The following is a 17,503-nucleotide window of genomic DNA, read 5'->3' on the forward strand; positions in this document are numbered from 1 at the left end:
AACTCACACCTGTGCCCTCTGTTTATATATACTCATTCTAATTGCTATAATAATGAGAAAATTTTAATGAATTATAAGTCTCATCCTCTCTTGTAGGAATGTAAACCATATTAAAGTCCCTTATATTACTTTCCTGATGATCTCCTTATGCTTTTCTTGAGCCCTGTATTTGGAAATCAGATTTTTCATTCAGCTTTGGATTTTTCATCACAAATGTTTAAAAGTCCTCTATTTCATTGAATTACCACTTTTTCCTCTAAAGGATTATGTTCAGTTTTGCTAGGTTAGCGATTCTTGGTTGTAATCCTAGCTCTATTACTCTCCAGAACATAATATTCCAAGTCCTTCAGTCTTTTAATGTAGAAGCTGCTAAATCTTTTGTTATTCTGACCATGGCTCCACTATGCTGAAATTGTTTCTTCCTGGATGCTTGTAATATTTCTCCTTGATCTAGAAGTTCTAAAATTTGGCTATAATATTCCTGGGAGTTTTCATTTTGTGATCTTTTTCAGGAGATGACCGGCGGATTCTTTCAGTTTCTATTTTACCCTCTGGTTCTAGAATATCAGGACAGTTTTCTTGATGATTTTGAAAAATGATGTCCAGGCATTTTTTTTTTTTTGCTCATGGTAGATCAATAACTCTTAAATTATTTCTCCTGGATCTATTTTCCAGGCCAGTTGTTTTTCTAGTGAGATATTTCACATTTTTTTCTATTTTTTTTCATTTTTATGTGCCTTATTTTATCTTGATTTATCATTAAATCATTAGTTTCCATTCGCTGAATTCTATTTTTTAAGAAATTATTTTTCTCAGTAAGGTTTTGTATCTCCTTTCCCAATTGGCCAATTTTGCTTTTAAGGCATTCTTCTCCTCATTAGCTTTTTGTATTTCCTTTTGCATCACTCAATTCTTTTCCTAATTTTTTCTTTTTCTCTTTTACTTGATTTTCAGTCCCTTTTGAGCTTTTTTTATGACCTGAGCCCAGTTCTTGTTTTTCTTGGAGGCTTTGGTTATAGGAGCTTTGTTATTATCTCTTAGTGTATGTTTTGTTCTTCCTTGTCACCATAGTAATCTTCTATGGTCAGAATCTTTTTCTGTTGTCTGCTTATTTTTCTAGCCTATTATCCAGCTTTTGACTCTTTGTTAGAGTAGGGGTCTGTTTCTGGGGTGGAGGGTGCCCTGTCCCAAACTTCAGGAGATTTGTGCAGCTGTTTTCACAGATCCTTCTAGGGACTTGACCACAAGCCCTCTTTTCTGCCCTGGAGCTTTTAGAGGTGGCCCTGCTCCACTGTAGCTATAAGATCTGCTGTGCTGAAGCAACAGAGTCTGGCTTGGCTGGGGCTAGGAACTCTGGGGTTGGGGGCGGGGTTGTGCTGGCACAGCTTGCACTGGGACTGCACATGCACTCCCAGCTTGTTGGCACAGACCCTCTCCTCTGACCTTCCAAGACCTCCCTGGAGACCCCCCAAAGCCGCCAGCACTCCTGCTGATTCAGAGCTCCTTCCTCATTGATGCTGGGATCTGGCAAGAACGGCTGGGATTGCACCCTAGGCTCCCATAGACCTTTTCTGCTGACCTTCCTGGTCTTCTTTGGTGTCTCTGGGATGGTAAGTCTGGAAACCTCCAGCACTGCTGCAGATTCAGAGGTTGGGCTGGGGCTGGGGCTGGGGCTAGCTCTGGGATAGCCTGCATCAGGACTGCACACTGGATGCCCACCTTAGTACCACAGACCTTCTCTGTTGACCTTCTAAGTTGCCTCTGACTGGAAAATGTTCTACTCCATCTTTTTTTGGGTATTCTGATGTTATAATAGTTGTTTAGAGTCATTTTTAAAGGAATTTGGAGCAGTTTGGGGGAGAGGTTGGAAGAGTTCCTATCTTTTCTTGCCATTTTAACTCTGCTTTCTTGTGATCAATTTTCAAATGTACATAGGTCCTTAATGAATGGATGAATGCATGAATAGTAGATTTATCACTAGTTAATTGCAATACATCTATTGCCTAACATAATATAAATGCTAATACAACTATTGAAGCCTCCATCTAGCATTTATATTATGTTAGGCAATAGGTGTATACTGGGGATATTGCTGTTGTTTTAATCTTAGAACTGCTTGCCTGAAGCTGATACACTCTGCATTGTCTTTGCACTGAGGTCTCAGGGTAACACTACTTTGCACAAAGTGTAAATAGGAAGGCAAGTATAACTTTAATATGGCATGCACATCTATAGACAGAAATGCCTTTTAAATTACTCACTGTTGTCTTTTCCCTTCTCTTTGGAGATCATCTGATTTTTTTTTTAAACCATACACTCTTAGACTAACTGCTGTTTTGTAGTTTTACCTGTTGTTTTGGTTATCCACACTTTTTTGTCCTCTTCGTTAAGCTACATCAGTCTTTATATTTCTGCAAGCTTTACATCAAGGATTACCAAGTCTCAGCTTTCAGTGGTTAAACTATAAAGTGAGCTCATTTTCTGCCAAAAGAGTGAGAGGAGATATACATCACTTCTAAGGGCTCTTCCTCTGCCCTCCCTCATCTGTTTTAGGCTTCGACTTCACGATGGGAAGCTCATCAAGGATCGACGTTATCATCTTCGGACGTATCCCAACTGCTTTGTGGCCAAGGAGCTCACAGATTGGCTGATAGACCACAAGGAGGCACCGGACAGAGAAACAGGCATTCGGCTCATGCAGAAACTAATGGACCACTACATCATTCATCATGGTACGTGGTCTCCCACCTTTCCGTACCTCCTCACTCTCCTGTACTTTCTGTAGAGTCCCACAGCTTCACTTCTGAACAACAGAGAGGCCCAGCTACATGTAGAGTAGGTGGGGAGCTCTGTGGCTCGCGTAAAGGATGGGTAGGACATTGTGAAGAGCCTCTCCTCCCTCAGAAAGTTCTCTCCCCAGATTCTTCTATTTGCCTGATCTCACCTTCAATATCGATAGCCTCATTTTATCATCTCCAGTGTTTCACATTTTTAGCTGTATCTGGCCTACATTCCTCTTGCTGTGGTTTAATTCCTTTGAATTTAAGATGTGGAGAGGGTCTCTGCTTTAATTGGCTATTTATTTTTTTCCCCTTCCTTTTTTTCTTTTCTCTTATTGAAGCTTTTTATTTTCAAAACATATGCAAGGATAAATTTTCACCATTGATCCTTGCAAAACTTTGTGTCCTTTTTTCTCCCCCAAAAGCCATGGCATTTAAAAATTCCTTCCTCCCTTTCTGACACTTTTTCAATTTTCTTTTGCCTCCATGTTCAAAAATTTCCCCCACCCCCACGTAGAAAAAGACAATGGTTCAGTGTCAGCTTGTGTACAGTTTCAGTCCTACAGATAAGTAGCCACTATTTTCCTCCCTAGTGGGCTGCATTGTCACTAGATTCCAGTTGTTTTTGAAGTTGGGAAGAAAAAGAGTGTTTTTGGTAACAAGGCCTTTTTCCACTGGTGCCCACTAGCTCGATTTTTCACCTGAGCTTTCTAAAAAATTGACCCTTGTGACTCAGCCCCATGACCAGGATCTGCCCAAGGAAGTTTCTCTTCTAACAAGTCGTCTTGAAATCCATGTGATAATTTCCCTTGTATTGAGGTGCTGCTGGCTGATGGCCATAATCAGAGGTACCTGGAGAGGTCTGGGCTCAATCTAAAAGAATGAAGCTACGAAAGATCATGGGATCACAGTTTTAGAACTGAAAGAGACTTCAGGGCATCTGAGCCAACCTCTCCCCCTGCCATCTTTGTAGATAAGGAAACTGAGACCCTTGGAATTTAAATGGTTTAGTCAAACACAGTTAGTAAGCATCAGAGAGAGATAGTATTGAACCATTGATTATTTGAATGAAATAAATGGCATATTTATCAATTATGTAGGTAGCATAAAGCTTGAGACAAAGGGATACAAAGACGTTGTTAGACTAGAATAATGAGCCAAATCAAATTTTAATAATTCAATATGATGATATGTAAAGTTACACACTTGGATTCAAAATTACATATATTTCACAAATATAAAATAAAGAAGTATGAGTTAGACAATAGGCACTATGAAAATGATCTGGGCTTTTTATCACACAGTAAGCTAAGTATGAAACCTCTCACTTCAGAGAAAGTTCATTATTATTCTAGTTAATTCAGCGACAGGCAGAGGGATATTTGGGAGTAGGGAGACTTCTTGACACCCATAGAATGAGAACATAGAGGTCAGGCGGTCCTTATGGTCTGCAGTTTGGGTCAGAGGGATAGATTGTCTTTGCTCCACTAAGTAATGGCTGGTGTATGGGAGGGAAACACAAGGCCCTTGTCTGGATTGCAAATTCATCTGGAGAATTCCATCCTCAAAGGGTGGGGGGAGCAGAGAAAATGGGGAGGGAGGGAGGAGACAGAGAGAGTGGGACTGAGAAAGACAGAGGGAGAGAGGGAGAGTGTGAAGCATATATAGGGCTGTATGGGTATTTATGAGTATGGAGAGTGTTGTGTTAAAGCCTGAATTTTAGTGTGCATCTGTGTATGTGTATGTGTGGGTAGGCCCACATAACCTCACAAGCTTCTCTTCCTGGAGGTCTCCTGGGTGGTTCTCCTAAGCTAGGCTGTGTGGCCAGGCCATAATTATGGATGAATGATGAACAGAGTCATTGGGATGGAACAAGAACCAGCTTTGACCCTTACCCAGGCCTTGGACTGTGGTCCAGGAAGCCAAAGCCACAGAGGAATGAGACTGGGCTTTCCACTGCTGCATCTTATTCACTCTCATTTCCCTTGCTCTTCACATGCAAACGACACAGGACTTGAGAAGCTGACTGTCCTAAGTTACTCCTTGCAACTCATTCCTGGGAATGAAAACTATGCTTTCTTAAAGATCCTAAAGCTTTTTTCAAAACTATTATTGTCATACTCTCATTACTGCTTAGGTCCTCCTTTCCCCCCTGTGGAATCCTCCTGTGTAGCAAAGTTCTCTTAATGGAAACAAATAAAACACATTAGCCATTATGTGACTGTGGGTGTCTCCTCCAGCAGCTATAATCTGCCACCTTTCTTCTGAGACACTGAAGGCTTGCTTTACCAGCAGTCCTTTGAGGTTAAGATTTGGCACCACTTTAACTATATTTCTGAAGTCTTTGGTCATGGTTTATTTATGTTGATGTGGTCATCGGGTCAGTAGCTCTGGTTCTAGAGCTATTCTTAATGACTCTGTTTATTGAGGGAAGAACTGTGGTGAAGGGGGTGTGACTTGACTATTCCATGGAAATAGTCACTTTGATTTCTTTCTGGCCCACTGTTCCCAGCCCACCCACTCTCTAACCCCTTCCTCCTGGACCCTTCCTGGGAAACACAGAAGTCTTATGTGGCTATGTGGATGGATGGATGAAGGAATGGATCTCTGGACAGGCAACAAGTTTTTATTCAGATCCTACTATATATCCAGGTTACTGTGAACCATTCCCCTATGGAAACAAAGAAGGGAAAACAATAACAACAACAAAACTGTTTCCTGCCCTTATGATTTCACATTCTAATTAGGGGGAAGGTTTGGGAATGAGTGTAGAAAATAATTTAAAAGCAGCTAAGTATAAACAAAATATACATTGTAAACTGTAGTTAATCTAAGGGAAGGCATTAGCAGTTGAGAAAATGACCAGAAAAGGCCTCTTGCAGAAGGTGAGACTTCAGCTAAAAAAGAAGCCAGGGAAATAATTTTTGAAAATACACAAAGCCTGGAAATATAGCATGTTCAAAGGTAGATGTTGCTAGATCATAAAGTACATATTGGTAAATAAAGTGTAAGAAGGCTGTAAAGGTGGGAAGAGAGAAAGGTGTAAAGAAAGTTGTAAAAAACAAAAAAGATGATTTTATGTTTGATTCTTAAGTGAGAGGAAGTCACTGGAGTTTTACTGAGTAGGGCACAGTCATCCTAGAGCTTGGGAGGAAAGATAAAGTTCTGTTTCAGTGGTATTGAGCTGTCCAAAAGGTACTTGGTGATATGAGACTGAAGCTCTGCAGAGAGGTGAGAGCTAAATAGATAGATCTGGGAGTCATCTGCATAGGTTGTTAACAAATACCATAGTATAAAGGAAGAGGGCCAAAAATAGAACCTGGAGTTAGGGGGATACCCATAGTTAGTGGGTATGGGCAGGATGAAGATCTGGCAAAGGAGACTGAGGAGATGTGGTGACATAGGCCGGAGAAAAATCCAGAGAAAGGAACCTAGAAAGGAGCGGATATCAGGAGAAGAGACTGATTATAGTGCTAAAAGCCTCAGAAAGGTAAAGAAGGATAAAGATTGAGGAAGAATCATTATATTTGTCAATTGACAGATTATTAGTGACCTAAGAGAGATCAGTTTCAATTGAATGATGAGGTTGGAAGGCAGATTACAGAGTTAAGAGTAAGAGGACCGAAAGTAGAAACATAAAGGATTGCCTGCTTTCTTAAGGAGTTTAGGGGAAAAGGGGATTAGAGAAAAGAGAAATATAGCTGGGGAATAGTTGGATGAGATGAGAGTTTTTAAAAGATGGGTGTACTGGAAGGCAGCAGGGAATGAACTAGTAGATAAGTGGGGGAGATTAGTGAGACTGAGAATGGTTGAGGGGGCTATCTGCTGGAAATGATGAGATCATAGATGCATGTATCTACCTTGTCAAGAAAAAGAACCATCTTTAAATAAGAGAAAGAGCTGAAGGAGGAGAGAATGAGGGGAAGACACCAGCTCAGAATTTTAGTCTGATTTCTACCACTCTCTATCTTTCTGACTTTTGGCTTTTTAATTGCTTTCTTTGAACATTCCTCTCCTGCCAGTCAGCTCTTGGGAGTAAGGGTTGTTCAAATGAGATCAATACTTTCTCTGCAAGCATTTCCTGTTTGTCTGATTCCCTGCTCTGTGCCAAGGCCAGATTATGGCCATGAAACACAGGAATAGAATACTGATGAGTGCTGCTCAGGGTCACTTGTCCATCTGCCCTCCTAAACATGTTTACTTACCCATCTTTCAGTGGCTCCAATGGTCTTTTGGACTGTTTAGCAAGACACTATGAGGATTCACTTCCGAGTGGGAGGGTGCTACTTGGTTCCTGTGGGTGTGGGATGTCCTGAGTGATACCCATCCCCAACTTCCACAGTGTGTGATGAACATTCAGACTACAAAGATGCCAAACTGCTGTACCGTTTCCGCAAGGATGATGGGACCTTCCCCTTAAACAAGGACGTCAAAGTATTTCTTCGAGGCCAGAGTCTGTATGAAGCGTATGTAACAGGGTGGGAGAGGGGGTGGGGAACAAGGGGAATGCTTGGGGAGGAGGACTGGGATTGGGATTAATCTTCATCCTGCCATTTTCTCATAGTAGCCCCAGGACCATCACTGACAATAAAAGACTTCATCAGATTTTTGTCCTCTTCCTTTTTAAACTAACCCCTTCTTTGTACAAACATTTGCCCGCTTGTGAGCACCTTCTTTCTTATCTGTGTACTTCCAGTGTTTCTTAGTGTGTGTGTGTGTGTGTGTGTGTGTGCGTGCGTGTGTGTGTGTGTGTTTGAGTATGATTAGTTTTTGTGTACATGAGAGCCTGTGTGCAATGTAATTGTGACTGTATCATTGCATGTCAGCCTTCAGAATCCATGGGAACATATACATATATATGTATGTGTATAATTGTACACATATATGTCACTGTGTCTGTCTCTTCTATGTTCACATGAATATATTTATACATAGCGTACAGGGGAGAGTGTCAGCATAGCCTACACCAGTCCTGCTTGTCCCCTTTATCCTTTTTCCCTCCTTTCTTTTCTGGGAACTTGCCATTCTAACATTCTATCTTTCTCTGTCAATCTCATACACTAACTCCTTTGCTGATGCCTACAAACATGCTCAGATCTGCCTTATTCTCAAACAAAAACTTGATCATGTCAATTCCTGAAGATATAGTCCTTCTCCTTTCTTCCACAAATTAAAAAAAATGTCAAGATTCATTGTTTCAATGGTCTTATCTCCCACTCACTTGTCTTGTGATCTCATTGGTCCCCATGGTTTCAACTATTACTTCTCACAGGTGATTCTCATGTCTATATACTTAGTCCTAGTTTCTCTCTTGAACTCCTGTATTGCCTCACTCCCTGCTTATTGAGTTTTTCTAAATGGATGACCCTTAGGCACTCAAACACAATTATCTATAATCAGACTTGTTGATCTTCCCCCAAACTCGCTCTTCTCCCTCATAGTTCCACATTTCTGTTGAGGGCACTGTAATCCTTCTAGTCACTTAGTTTCACAAACTAGATTTCACCCTTGACTCTTTTCTCCCACTGTATATATCTTTCATTTGCAAAGTGATTTAAATTCTACCTCCATTCTCTCTACAGTACACCTTTCTTTGTTCACATCATCAATCATCCTAGGTCAGATACAAATCTCGCCTAAATTCTGTCAGTAGCTCCCTAATTATCATGTCTTTAAGCCAAAGTTTCTTAACCTGTGGGTTGCGACCCCGTGTCACAGAACTGAATGTGAAGGCCATGAAATTATGATTTATCATCAGTAAAGTTTTGATTTGTGTACCTATTTTATATACTTACATTTCTTGGGCAAAAAGTTGAAGCAGCTCTGTTCTAATCTGTCTTCCACACAGCTGTCAATGTAAAATTGCAAAAATACACGTCTGGCCATGGCACTCCCCTGCTTAAGCAGTTCAGTATTTCCCCCTTGTCTCTAGGATACCACATACCCTTTCTTTGGTATTTATGCCCATCTCAAACCAGCTCCAGTTTTCTGTTCCAGGGTTATAACATTTACCTGTTTTAACAGGCCATTATTCTTTGTATCCTAGCACACAAGTGTTAAATCGATTCTTATCCAGTTTAATTGAATGGATGAAGATGGTCTGGTGGCAAGCAGGTGGATTTGGGCCCAGGAAACCTGAGTTCAAAAGCCAGTTTTGTTACTTACTAACCCTCAAACAAGTCCTCTCTGGACCTCAGTTTCCTTATCTGTAAAGAGTGTTAGAGTGGCTAGCCTCCAAAGTCCCTGCCAATGAAGTGAGGTTTTAGCTCGGAATCAATGAATCTGCTTGCAAGGGACCGTGCAAATAAGTGGGCAGCCCCCACACGTGTCTGTGTAACGGCTGAGGGAACAAGCACTGAGTGCATGAGTGTATTGTGCATGTGGTGTAAGCTCACGCTTGCAGGGAGTGTCCACCTGAGAGCTGAGCCTGCTTGCAGTGTGCACATGATCCCCTCTGTGTGAACCTCTCTTTCCTAGTTTTCTGAGCAGCTGCTGGTCAGAGGATCCACAGGTCTGGAGCTCCCTCTGCTGATCTTTTCTAATAGTGCAAACAGCTGTAATTAACCTTGCTGTATCACTTTCCTGAGGATGGTAAACCTCAGCCCCTCTGGCGGGTCCTGGAGGCAGATGTCCCAGGGTATCCTCTTTGGCAGGACTGAGAAAGAAGTCCTAGCCTGGACCAAGGAGACTGAGCCTCCTTCAGTGAGGTACCTAGCTCCTGCACTCACAGTGCTCACCAGAGTGTTTGATAGTCTCATTTCTTTCCATACACATGTATATGCACACGTACCCACACATAACTAACAAACAACAGTGACATTCCACACATTTGGAAAGAGCTTGCATTTTTCACAGTCATTAAGATCATTTTCTCCTTAGAACAACTCTACATGCGTTGTATCCCCATTTTATAGGTAAACTGAAGATCATTTTCCTCAATCACATAATTTAGTAACAGAGCTGAAATTGGAAAGTTAGCAGACTCCTAATGTTTTTGCTTTAGCACATGGTCTTCCCAGAGCTCCGGTCTCAGCTTTACTACACATTTTCTGCTTGGCTTTGGGCACCAAGCACTCCCCTTTTCTGTAGAATGAGGATTAGAGTACCTGTTGCCATGTCTACCTCACATCTCCAAGGATACATGGCTGTCCAAGCATCTTACATATTACAAAGTACCCTAAGAAGAGCTATTAAGGAGGGGTGGGGGAATGTAGGATAGAAGATCTCTTCACTCCAATGTGGCCTCTCCTTAGGTTGGTGAGTGCAGATGACTCAATCCTCAAAGTGCGGGAGGAAAAGTCTATCAGGTACCAGCGTGCTTTCTTGGGCTGTGAGATGGTGGACTGGCTCACTCAGGAGGGAGAGGCAGCCAGCAGGAAGGAGGCTGTGGAGCTGTGTCGGGCTCTCCTGGAACATGGGATCATTCAACATGGTGAGAGGGAGGAGAGGACAAAGTACAAGGAGGATGGTGTGTTGGGGCAGTGTGGGACGAACTTAACGCCAGGGAAGCAGAGCTTCTTTGCCCTAGGTCTTCACTGTTTCTCATACACTGTGGAGTGGCTCCTACATTTAAAAAGAATTACAATAAAGATTCTTAAGGAATACCACACTAATGGTGGAATTTCAGGCACCAGAAAACAGGAGAGTCTTTACTAAGTCTTATTGGGGTGGTTGTTACACTTTTGTGTAAATTGACAAAGAGGAGCTCCAACCCTTGCTTTCAGGGAACTCCTTCTGGCTGGGAAGACCAAGCTTTTATGCATGGAACAAGATAAAATAAGAAAGTATGTGATATAGGACCCTTTGCATGAGAAACCAGTGATCAGGAATCCAGAGAAAGGGAAAGAATTAGCATTCTAAGTCAAATATAGGATGATAAACAAAAAGATGGAAGGAGTCTGAGGCAATTGAGTCCCACTCCCTCATTTTACAGATGAGGTAACAGGCAAACAGACCTTAAATTCCTTGCCTAAGGTCACATAGTAAGTGTCTGAGGTGTGGGACTTCCTGACTCCAAGTGCAGTGCTCAGGGAAGGACTCCCACAAGGGAGCAGAGCTGTGGGTTGTTGGAGGAAATGCTTTAGGAGTAGGAGACCCTCCAGCACTTTCATGACATTCATAGGTAGCCATGGAAGAGGCTTAGTCTGAAAGGGAACGGGGAGCCAGGGACTTTCTCTAGCCCTTGTGACCTCCCCTTTCTCTCTGCCCAGTCTCTACCAAGCACCACTTCTTTGACAGCAATCTCCTCTATCAGTTCCGGATCAATTTCCGTAGGCGAAGGCGGCTGACCGAGCTTCTGACCGACAGCCTCCGAACCGTCCCTGAGAGTCCTGATAGCCCCTTCTGTCTTCGAAAGCTCAATCCTGACCAGGGCAATACAAGCTTCCTTTCAGGTAACTGGTCAGGGCCTCCACTGCCCCTGGGGAGGGATGTCAATAATTGGCACACTAGTACCAAAAATGGCCTTTTGAGAACCAGGCTTCTGGAAATGATGCCGTGCACATAACTCTCAGAGATAGATAGAGAGGTGATACTTCTTTATATGCCTTTAAATGTACTTAATGTATTGTATAAAAGCCAATGGAGTTTTGGATAATCTATGATTCTGTCGTTTGTTCAATGTGGAAAAAAAACAAACAGGAATTCTCTTTCCCAGTCCTTACTGGCAGACGTAGCTGTCCCATCCTGAGAAAGTTTTGGATTAGGGGACTGTTGGGGTATGGGCCTTGGTGAAAAATGGAATTCTGGCGGGAGCAGGCAGTCTTATCAAATGCTTTGTTCTAATAACCTCCCAAAGCAAGATCTTATTTTTTCCAGTTCAGCCTAATAAAGAAATCAAAGTGGTCTCAGCTGTCAGGAGAAGCAGTGTCACCAGCCTAGCAGGGGGAACTGGACCTTACTACAACAGTCCCCCTCTTCTGGGGCTCCCACCAGGCTCTGAGTGTAACCCCAAGTCAGGTAAGGCTCCCCATCCATCTCTCTCTCTACATTCGTCAGTAATTCAGTGGAAAAGAAAGAGCCTTGAAGTCCACATTAGAGGGTGGAGGCCTGTGTGGTCTGTCACCTTCTGTGTGGTCTTGGGAAAGTTGAACATAGAGTCTACCGGCTGCCCTGCTCTCTTTCAAAGGGAATTTTCTAAGGACCATCCATAAGGATTTAATTCTTCAAAGTGCCACTAGGTGGCAAGACTAGAGAGGCAGAGAGGGATTACCCAAGTCCGACTCTTTTTCTAAAAATACAAATTTCTGGGTCTTTGGATCAGAATTTCTCTCCCTAGGTCTTCATGGATGCTGCTCTAATACGTTGAGTATCATTTTTCATCCCAAAAATAGGTCACTTACTTAGTAGGGTAAGGGAACGTTTTTCCCTATTTGAGATAAAAAGTTGAGGATAAATTAAAAGGGATGACCAGGGTTGATGGGCTTCACTGGGGCAAAAGAATGGGGTCATTCCTTACTTCTTTCTATGGGCCTCCTTGAACTCCAACTAAATTACCATTTCTTTTATATCAGTGCTGAAGAGACAGGTAACCAGTGAAGAACTGTTGTCCCCAGGAGCCCCCTATGTGAAGAAGACCCTAACAGTAAGTGGGAAGTTGTAACTAAAAATCCTGGTGCCCAGAGAAAATGTGATTGGGAAGGCTGGGTTGCAGAAGATGGTCTGATTCTGGGTGTAATCATGCTGGATCAGGGATGCTCTGTTTGGGAGGAAATTTGGCCCATGTCTTTGTGGTTGTGTTGAAGGTAAAGATAAGCATTAGGACAGAAGAGCCAAGGAAAGGGAACTCTAGAAGTGGTAGCCGGTGAACAGCCAGGCTATGGATGTGTTGGTGTAAAGAGGGAAAGAAGTCACTGAAGGGAGAGGTCTTCTTGAAGAGGAATAACAATCCTTTCCCAAATCATTACCCCCACCAGTTTCCGTGTTGATGCCCTGACACAAAACCTTGGTTTCCCAACATTAAAGTATGTGTCAACGAAACCATGCCGGGAAGGAAGTTAAGGGAGAATCTAGAATGACTGTTTGTGGAACCATTCTGTTATGGTTGCCCTCTCTTTTCCCTTTCCCTTCTCTCCCTGCTTTGCTATCTCTACTTCTTTTTTTTTAAAACATCCCCTCACTTTATTATAGGTAAGTAGGAAGATGAACAATATAATGGAAGAACATTGAATCAAAAAGGAAAATTGGACTCCAGTTTCAGCCATTCACTCTGTGACATTGAGGAAGTCATTTCCCTTCCTCTAGAACTCGTTTTTTCATCTGTAAAATGAAGGCTCTGGATTTGATGATTGATCTCTGAGCTCAATTTCAATTCTAAAATTTTGCATCTCTATAACTTAGATCAATTTGATTGAATAAGTTGCTGACTTCCCTTGTTGTCAGCTTTGGAGGGACATAGCCATTGGGTTCAAAGGAATATTGTACTGTAGATCAGGCTGGAACTAGAGATCCTAGATTTAAATTCTGCTTTTGACTTTTCTTGGCTGTGGAACAATGGATGTCAGTTAGCTTATCTGAACCTCGGTTTCCTCATCCATAGAAAGGGAATAAATAGTTTGTACTATTTTCTTTAAAGTGCTGTTGTAAAGAAATTGCTATGCAAATGTGAGTTTTCATGTTGCTTGTCCTTAGCTCTGTGCTGGTTGTGATTTTTATCAGTTACTTGGATGAAAACATTGATGATATGTTTATCAAAGTATTTGAAGACTTAACACTTGGGGAGGTGGCTAAAAAGATTTTTATAGGTTAGAAAGAGGAGCAGAATGAACTAAGATAAAATTTGATAGGAATGAATATAAGCTTCTATTTTTGGGTTCAAAAAATAAAATTCACAAATTGAGGATGAGGAAGGTATGGCTAGACAATAGTTTTCTTTTTTGAAAAAGGCCTTTGAAAAAGATCTGAGGGTTTTAGTGGAAGGCAAGCTCAGTATGAGTCAGTAGTACAACAACATTTCTCATCCTTTCTTTTGGTTCCACTTCACTTTTCCAGTCTTGTTTTCCTCTTTGTATTTTGGTTAATGGGGAACATCTTGACTCTCTGAACTGGAAAAGGGTCTTTGAGTCTAGCGGCCCCCTGACTTTGCCTCATAGTCACAGAACCAAAAATTTAGATCTGGTAGAGGCCATTAGAGGCCATCTGGTCCAGTCCTCTCATTTTGCAGATGAAGAAACAGGCTTAAGGAGGTCAAAGGATTTGCCTGAGATCCATCAGATAGGGTAGATAGTATAGTAAGAGGCAGAATAAGATAATAAGTGGCAGAGTCCAGATTTAAACCCAAGTCTGCTCATTCTACATCTAGCCCTCTTTTATTGAACCACTGTTGCACAATAATCTTTTGCCTTCTCCTTCCAGATTGTAGGGGATGCTGTGGGTTGGGGGTTTGTAGTCCGAGGAGGAAGACCCTGTCATATCCAGGCTGTGGATCCTGGAGGCCCAGCTGCTGCTGCTGGCATGAAGGTACATCAAGAATGGGTTCTTGGGGGAGACTTAAGCTTTTTCCTATGCATTTATCTTCCTGTAATCTTGTCCCATGAATTTTGAGAGGTTGAGCTCCGGGATGGGTACTTTGAGCTTGGGGTTTACTGTCTATTTTTTCCCCTGAGGCAATTGGGGTTAAGTGACTTGCCCAGGGTCACACAGCTAGGTAGTGTTAAGTGTCTGAGGCTAGATTTGCACTCAGGTTCTCCTGACTTCAGGGCTGGTGATCTATTCTCTGCACCTTCTAGTTGCCCTGGAGTTTACTGTCTATTATCAAAGTCACTCACAACAGTAATTGAGTCAAATGCTGTTATAGACTTGGATCCCCAAGGAAATGCTAGAAGTCATGGAGTATTTTTCTGGGCTTCTTTTCCCTTTCCTTCTCTTCTGTTTTTATCTCCTCTTTTCTCTTCCTTTCTTTTCTCTCTGCTTCTCTTAAATTCTCTCTTTTCCTTTCCCTTTCCTTCCCCTCCTTTTTTCTTCCTTTATCTTTTTCTTTTTCTCCCCTCCCATCATATCCTTTCCTCTCCTCATCTCTTTTCTTCTCTTTTCCTTATTTTTTTTCTCTTTACTATTCTCTTCAGAGTTAAGAGGAAGAAAAGGAAAACAAAACAGAGAGAATGCTTGAAAGAAAGTACAACAGGGTCAATTAGATGTCACAAAATAAGTTGTTCTTTGGACCAATTGATCACTGGTTTACTATAAAAATAAAAAAAAGAGACTAAACTAAAATTACTTTAAAACACAGGGTTTTGGGGATTAGGTGGAAGATGGAATCCCAACTGGGCCCATTCCTAGTAGTCAGGATCAGTTGCCTACTGCATGAAAGAACAGAACTCCAGGTCCTTTTTTTTGTGGATTTATGACCTAAAGCCTTTCCTCCTCTAAGAATATCCTGTTAACCTTCGACCCTGGGAAAGGGTCCACGAGGTAAGGTCTTTCCCAAGATTCTGCCGAGCCCACGGCTTAAGGTTCTATAGGGGAGAGTGAGTGTTCTGGGAGAGGAGATCTTTTGTCTCAGTGCAGGCTGAGTGTGCCTGATACGAGGGGAAGCAGTCACCTGGTGAGGAGATGTTTAAATGAGATGATTTTGGAACCAGGGATTTCATCACATCACATTTAAACCAAATAAACAGACATAGCCCCTTCCCCCTGCCGAGCCAGTCTGGCCTTAACAAACACTCCAGGGGTACACCCCTGAAGATACTTTGGCATTCAGACCTGTTTCCATCCCCCCAATTCAGTGTACCCTACGTCTTCTTTCTCTCCAATCCAGGTGTGCCAGTTTGTCATCTCAGTGAACGGCATTCTGGTGCTACATCTGGACTATCAGACGGTCAGCAACCTCATTGTGACGGGGCCACGGACACTGATTATGGAGATTATGGAAGACATGGAGTAAAGGGAGCCTGAAAGCTTCCTTTGGCAACGTTCCCCTCCCCAGGGCCTGGCTCCCATTGCCAGCCGGTGTGAACTCTAAGGCCATCAGAATCCCAGTCCAAAATGTGTGTGGGGTAGGAGCTGTAACTTTAGAGAGAGAAATTCCAAAGCTCTGAGAATGATCCAGATGCCCATTGCATAAACATTTATTGAGTACTTAGAAAGCGCAAAACTCTCTGTGTTCAACACAGAGATGGGTAGTTATGCTGCTGCCCTCAAAGAGTTTGCAATCCAGTAGGGAGAATATTGTGTACATACATACACACATATTAATATACATCTGTGTATGTATACATATATACACCTATGTGTATGCACACGTATATGTATATATGCCACAGGTTATATATGGGGGGTGTGTATCTCTATAGATATAGATATATACACACACACAAACATATGTAGTAAATGTGTGCATAGAGTAAAAGGTAGGATGGACTAAAGATCATAAGAGAGCTTCAAATACACAATCTGAACAGGTCAGAGACAATGGAGATCATCTTTAAAGAGATTGATCCAGGGGACATGGTAGACAAGTGACCTTTTTACCAGCAGCTTTCCAGAGAGCTCCAGAGCCACCTTTGCCCGTGCTGATGAGGTGTCCAGAGGTGGACCAGATGCGGCATAGATCCCCTTTCAGTTCACATCATAGACAGTGTGGGGGAGTGGAAAGGACACAGGACGAGGAGCCTGACCCCGAGGGCCCTACTTCGGACCTCCTCTTACGTGGCTTTCTGGCCTGGGGCCAGGGATTGCCCTCCTCTGAGCTTCAGAGGCCTACAGAATGGGGATGTTACTCCCCCCTGCCTCCTTCTCAGTGGGCTGTGGTGAGTTTTGAGCGGGACAGTCTGTAAATGTGCCTTGTAGTTAGAAGGCTGTAAGAAGGTGAAGGCCACCTGCTGAAGCGGGAGTGAATGGGGGGATGGAGCCCCACTTCTGGCCACGGTCACAAAGTTCGGCTCCCTTTGCCGCTTGGCCACGACTGTGGCACTTCTCCTTTCCCCGATGTGCCACTGAAGGCAGAGCCGGCTCAGAAGATGGAGACGAGGCTTGATGGTCCCTGTGCCTTAAAAGCTCATGACTCTCAGAGTCTGTGACAAAGTGAAAGGGGCTCTGACAGTGTCATATCTTCTTGTCCTTGCTTGGCGGCCTCTACACGCTGGGTCTGTGTGAGCAACTCCACCAGACCCGGGTCGTCCTGCAGCGATGTTTCTCATGTTCCACACAAGCTCGGCCACATTAGAAACCAAGAAAAGAGACAGGAAAATACAGTTTTTTTCCAGTGGTAGAATGCAGCCAAAGAAGGCCCTGTGCCACTAGAAGTACTTTAACCAAGAGATGGCCAGAGCCTAAGAGTCTACGTCTGACCAGTCCCTCGGAAAGTGTCTTTTTCCTAATTTTGCTTTTGATGATTTTTTGTTTTGATTCTGACATTAGGATCATTTTCTTATATACCCTACCTCTCCCTGTACATTGAATCCTCCCTTGTCTCAAAGGAAATAACTTAAGCAAAACAGCTATAGTTTATCTGATAGTGTATGCCACATTCTTTGCCCATAGTCCCCCACCTCCCTTCCAAGAGAAGGTATGTAGTCTCTGTTCTCAAACAGATTGTTCATTGAAATCAATCTGACTTCAGTAGTCTTTGAGTCTTTACATTTGTACTTTGATAGTCACTGTGTTTGTTGTTCTGGTAGTGCTGCTTCCTTCAGCCTGCATCACTTCATCATAGTTTTCCCACGTTTTCTTGAATTATATTCATTTATTCCCTCTTTCCCTCCCTCCCCCTCCTCCTTCCTTCCTTC

The 17,503-nt window shown here is 42.7% G+C and overlaps 1 protein-coding gene across 1 annotated transcript in view; it reads left to right on the forward strand.

Annotated features, from left to right (window-relative positions):
* The window catches only part of LOC141555722 (DEP domain-containing mTOR-interacting protein-like), a 30,566-nt gene extending 13,063 nt beyond the window's left edge, over positions 1-17,503 (forward strand). The window contains exons 2-9 of the mRNA XM_074288831.1: positions 2,554-2,732; positions 7,123-7,246; positions 10,034-10,212; positions 10,991-11,173; positions 11,598-11,738; positions 12,293-12,363; positions 14,133-14,237; positions 15,535-17,503. Of these exons, the coding sequence (XP_074144932.1) occupies positions 2,554-2,732; positions 7,123-7,246; positions 10,034-10,212; positions 10,991-11,173; positions 11,598-11,738; positions 12,293-12,363; positions 14,133-14,237; positions 15,535-15,660 (1,108 nt within the window). The 3' untranslated portion in view covers positions 15,661-17,503. The remainder of the gene's footprint in view (positions 1-2,553; positions 2,733-7,122; positions 7,247-10,033; positions 10,213-10,990; positions 11,174-11,597; positions 11,739-12,292; positions 12,364-14,132; positions 14,238-15,534) is intronic.

Source organism: Sminthopsis crassicaudata, chromosome 2 (genome assembly GCF_048593235.1).
Source record: "Sminthopsis crassicaudata isolate SCR6 chromosome 2, ASM4859323v1, whole genome shotgun sequence".
Classification (NCBI taxonomy): Eukaryota; Metazoa; Chordata; class Mammalia; order Dasyuromorphia; family Dasyuridae; genus Sminthopsis; species Sminthopsis crassicaudata.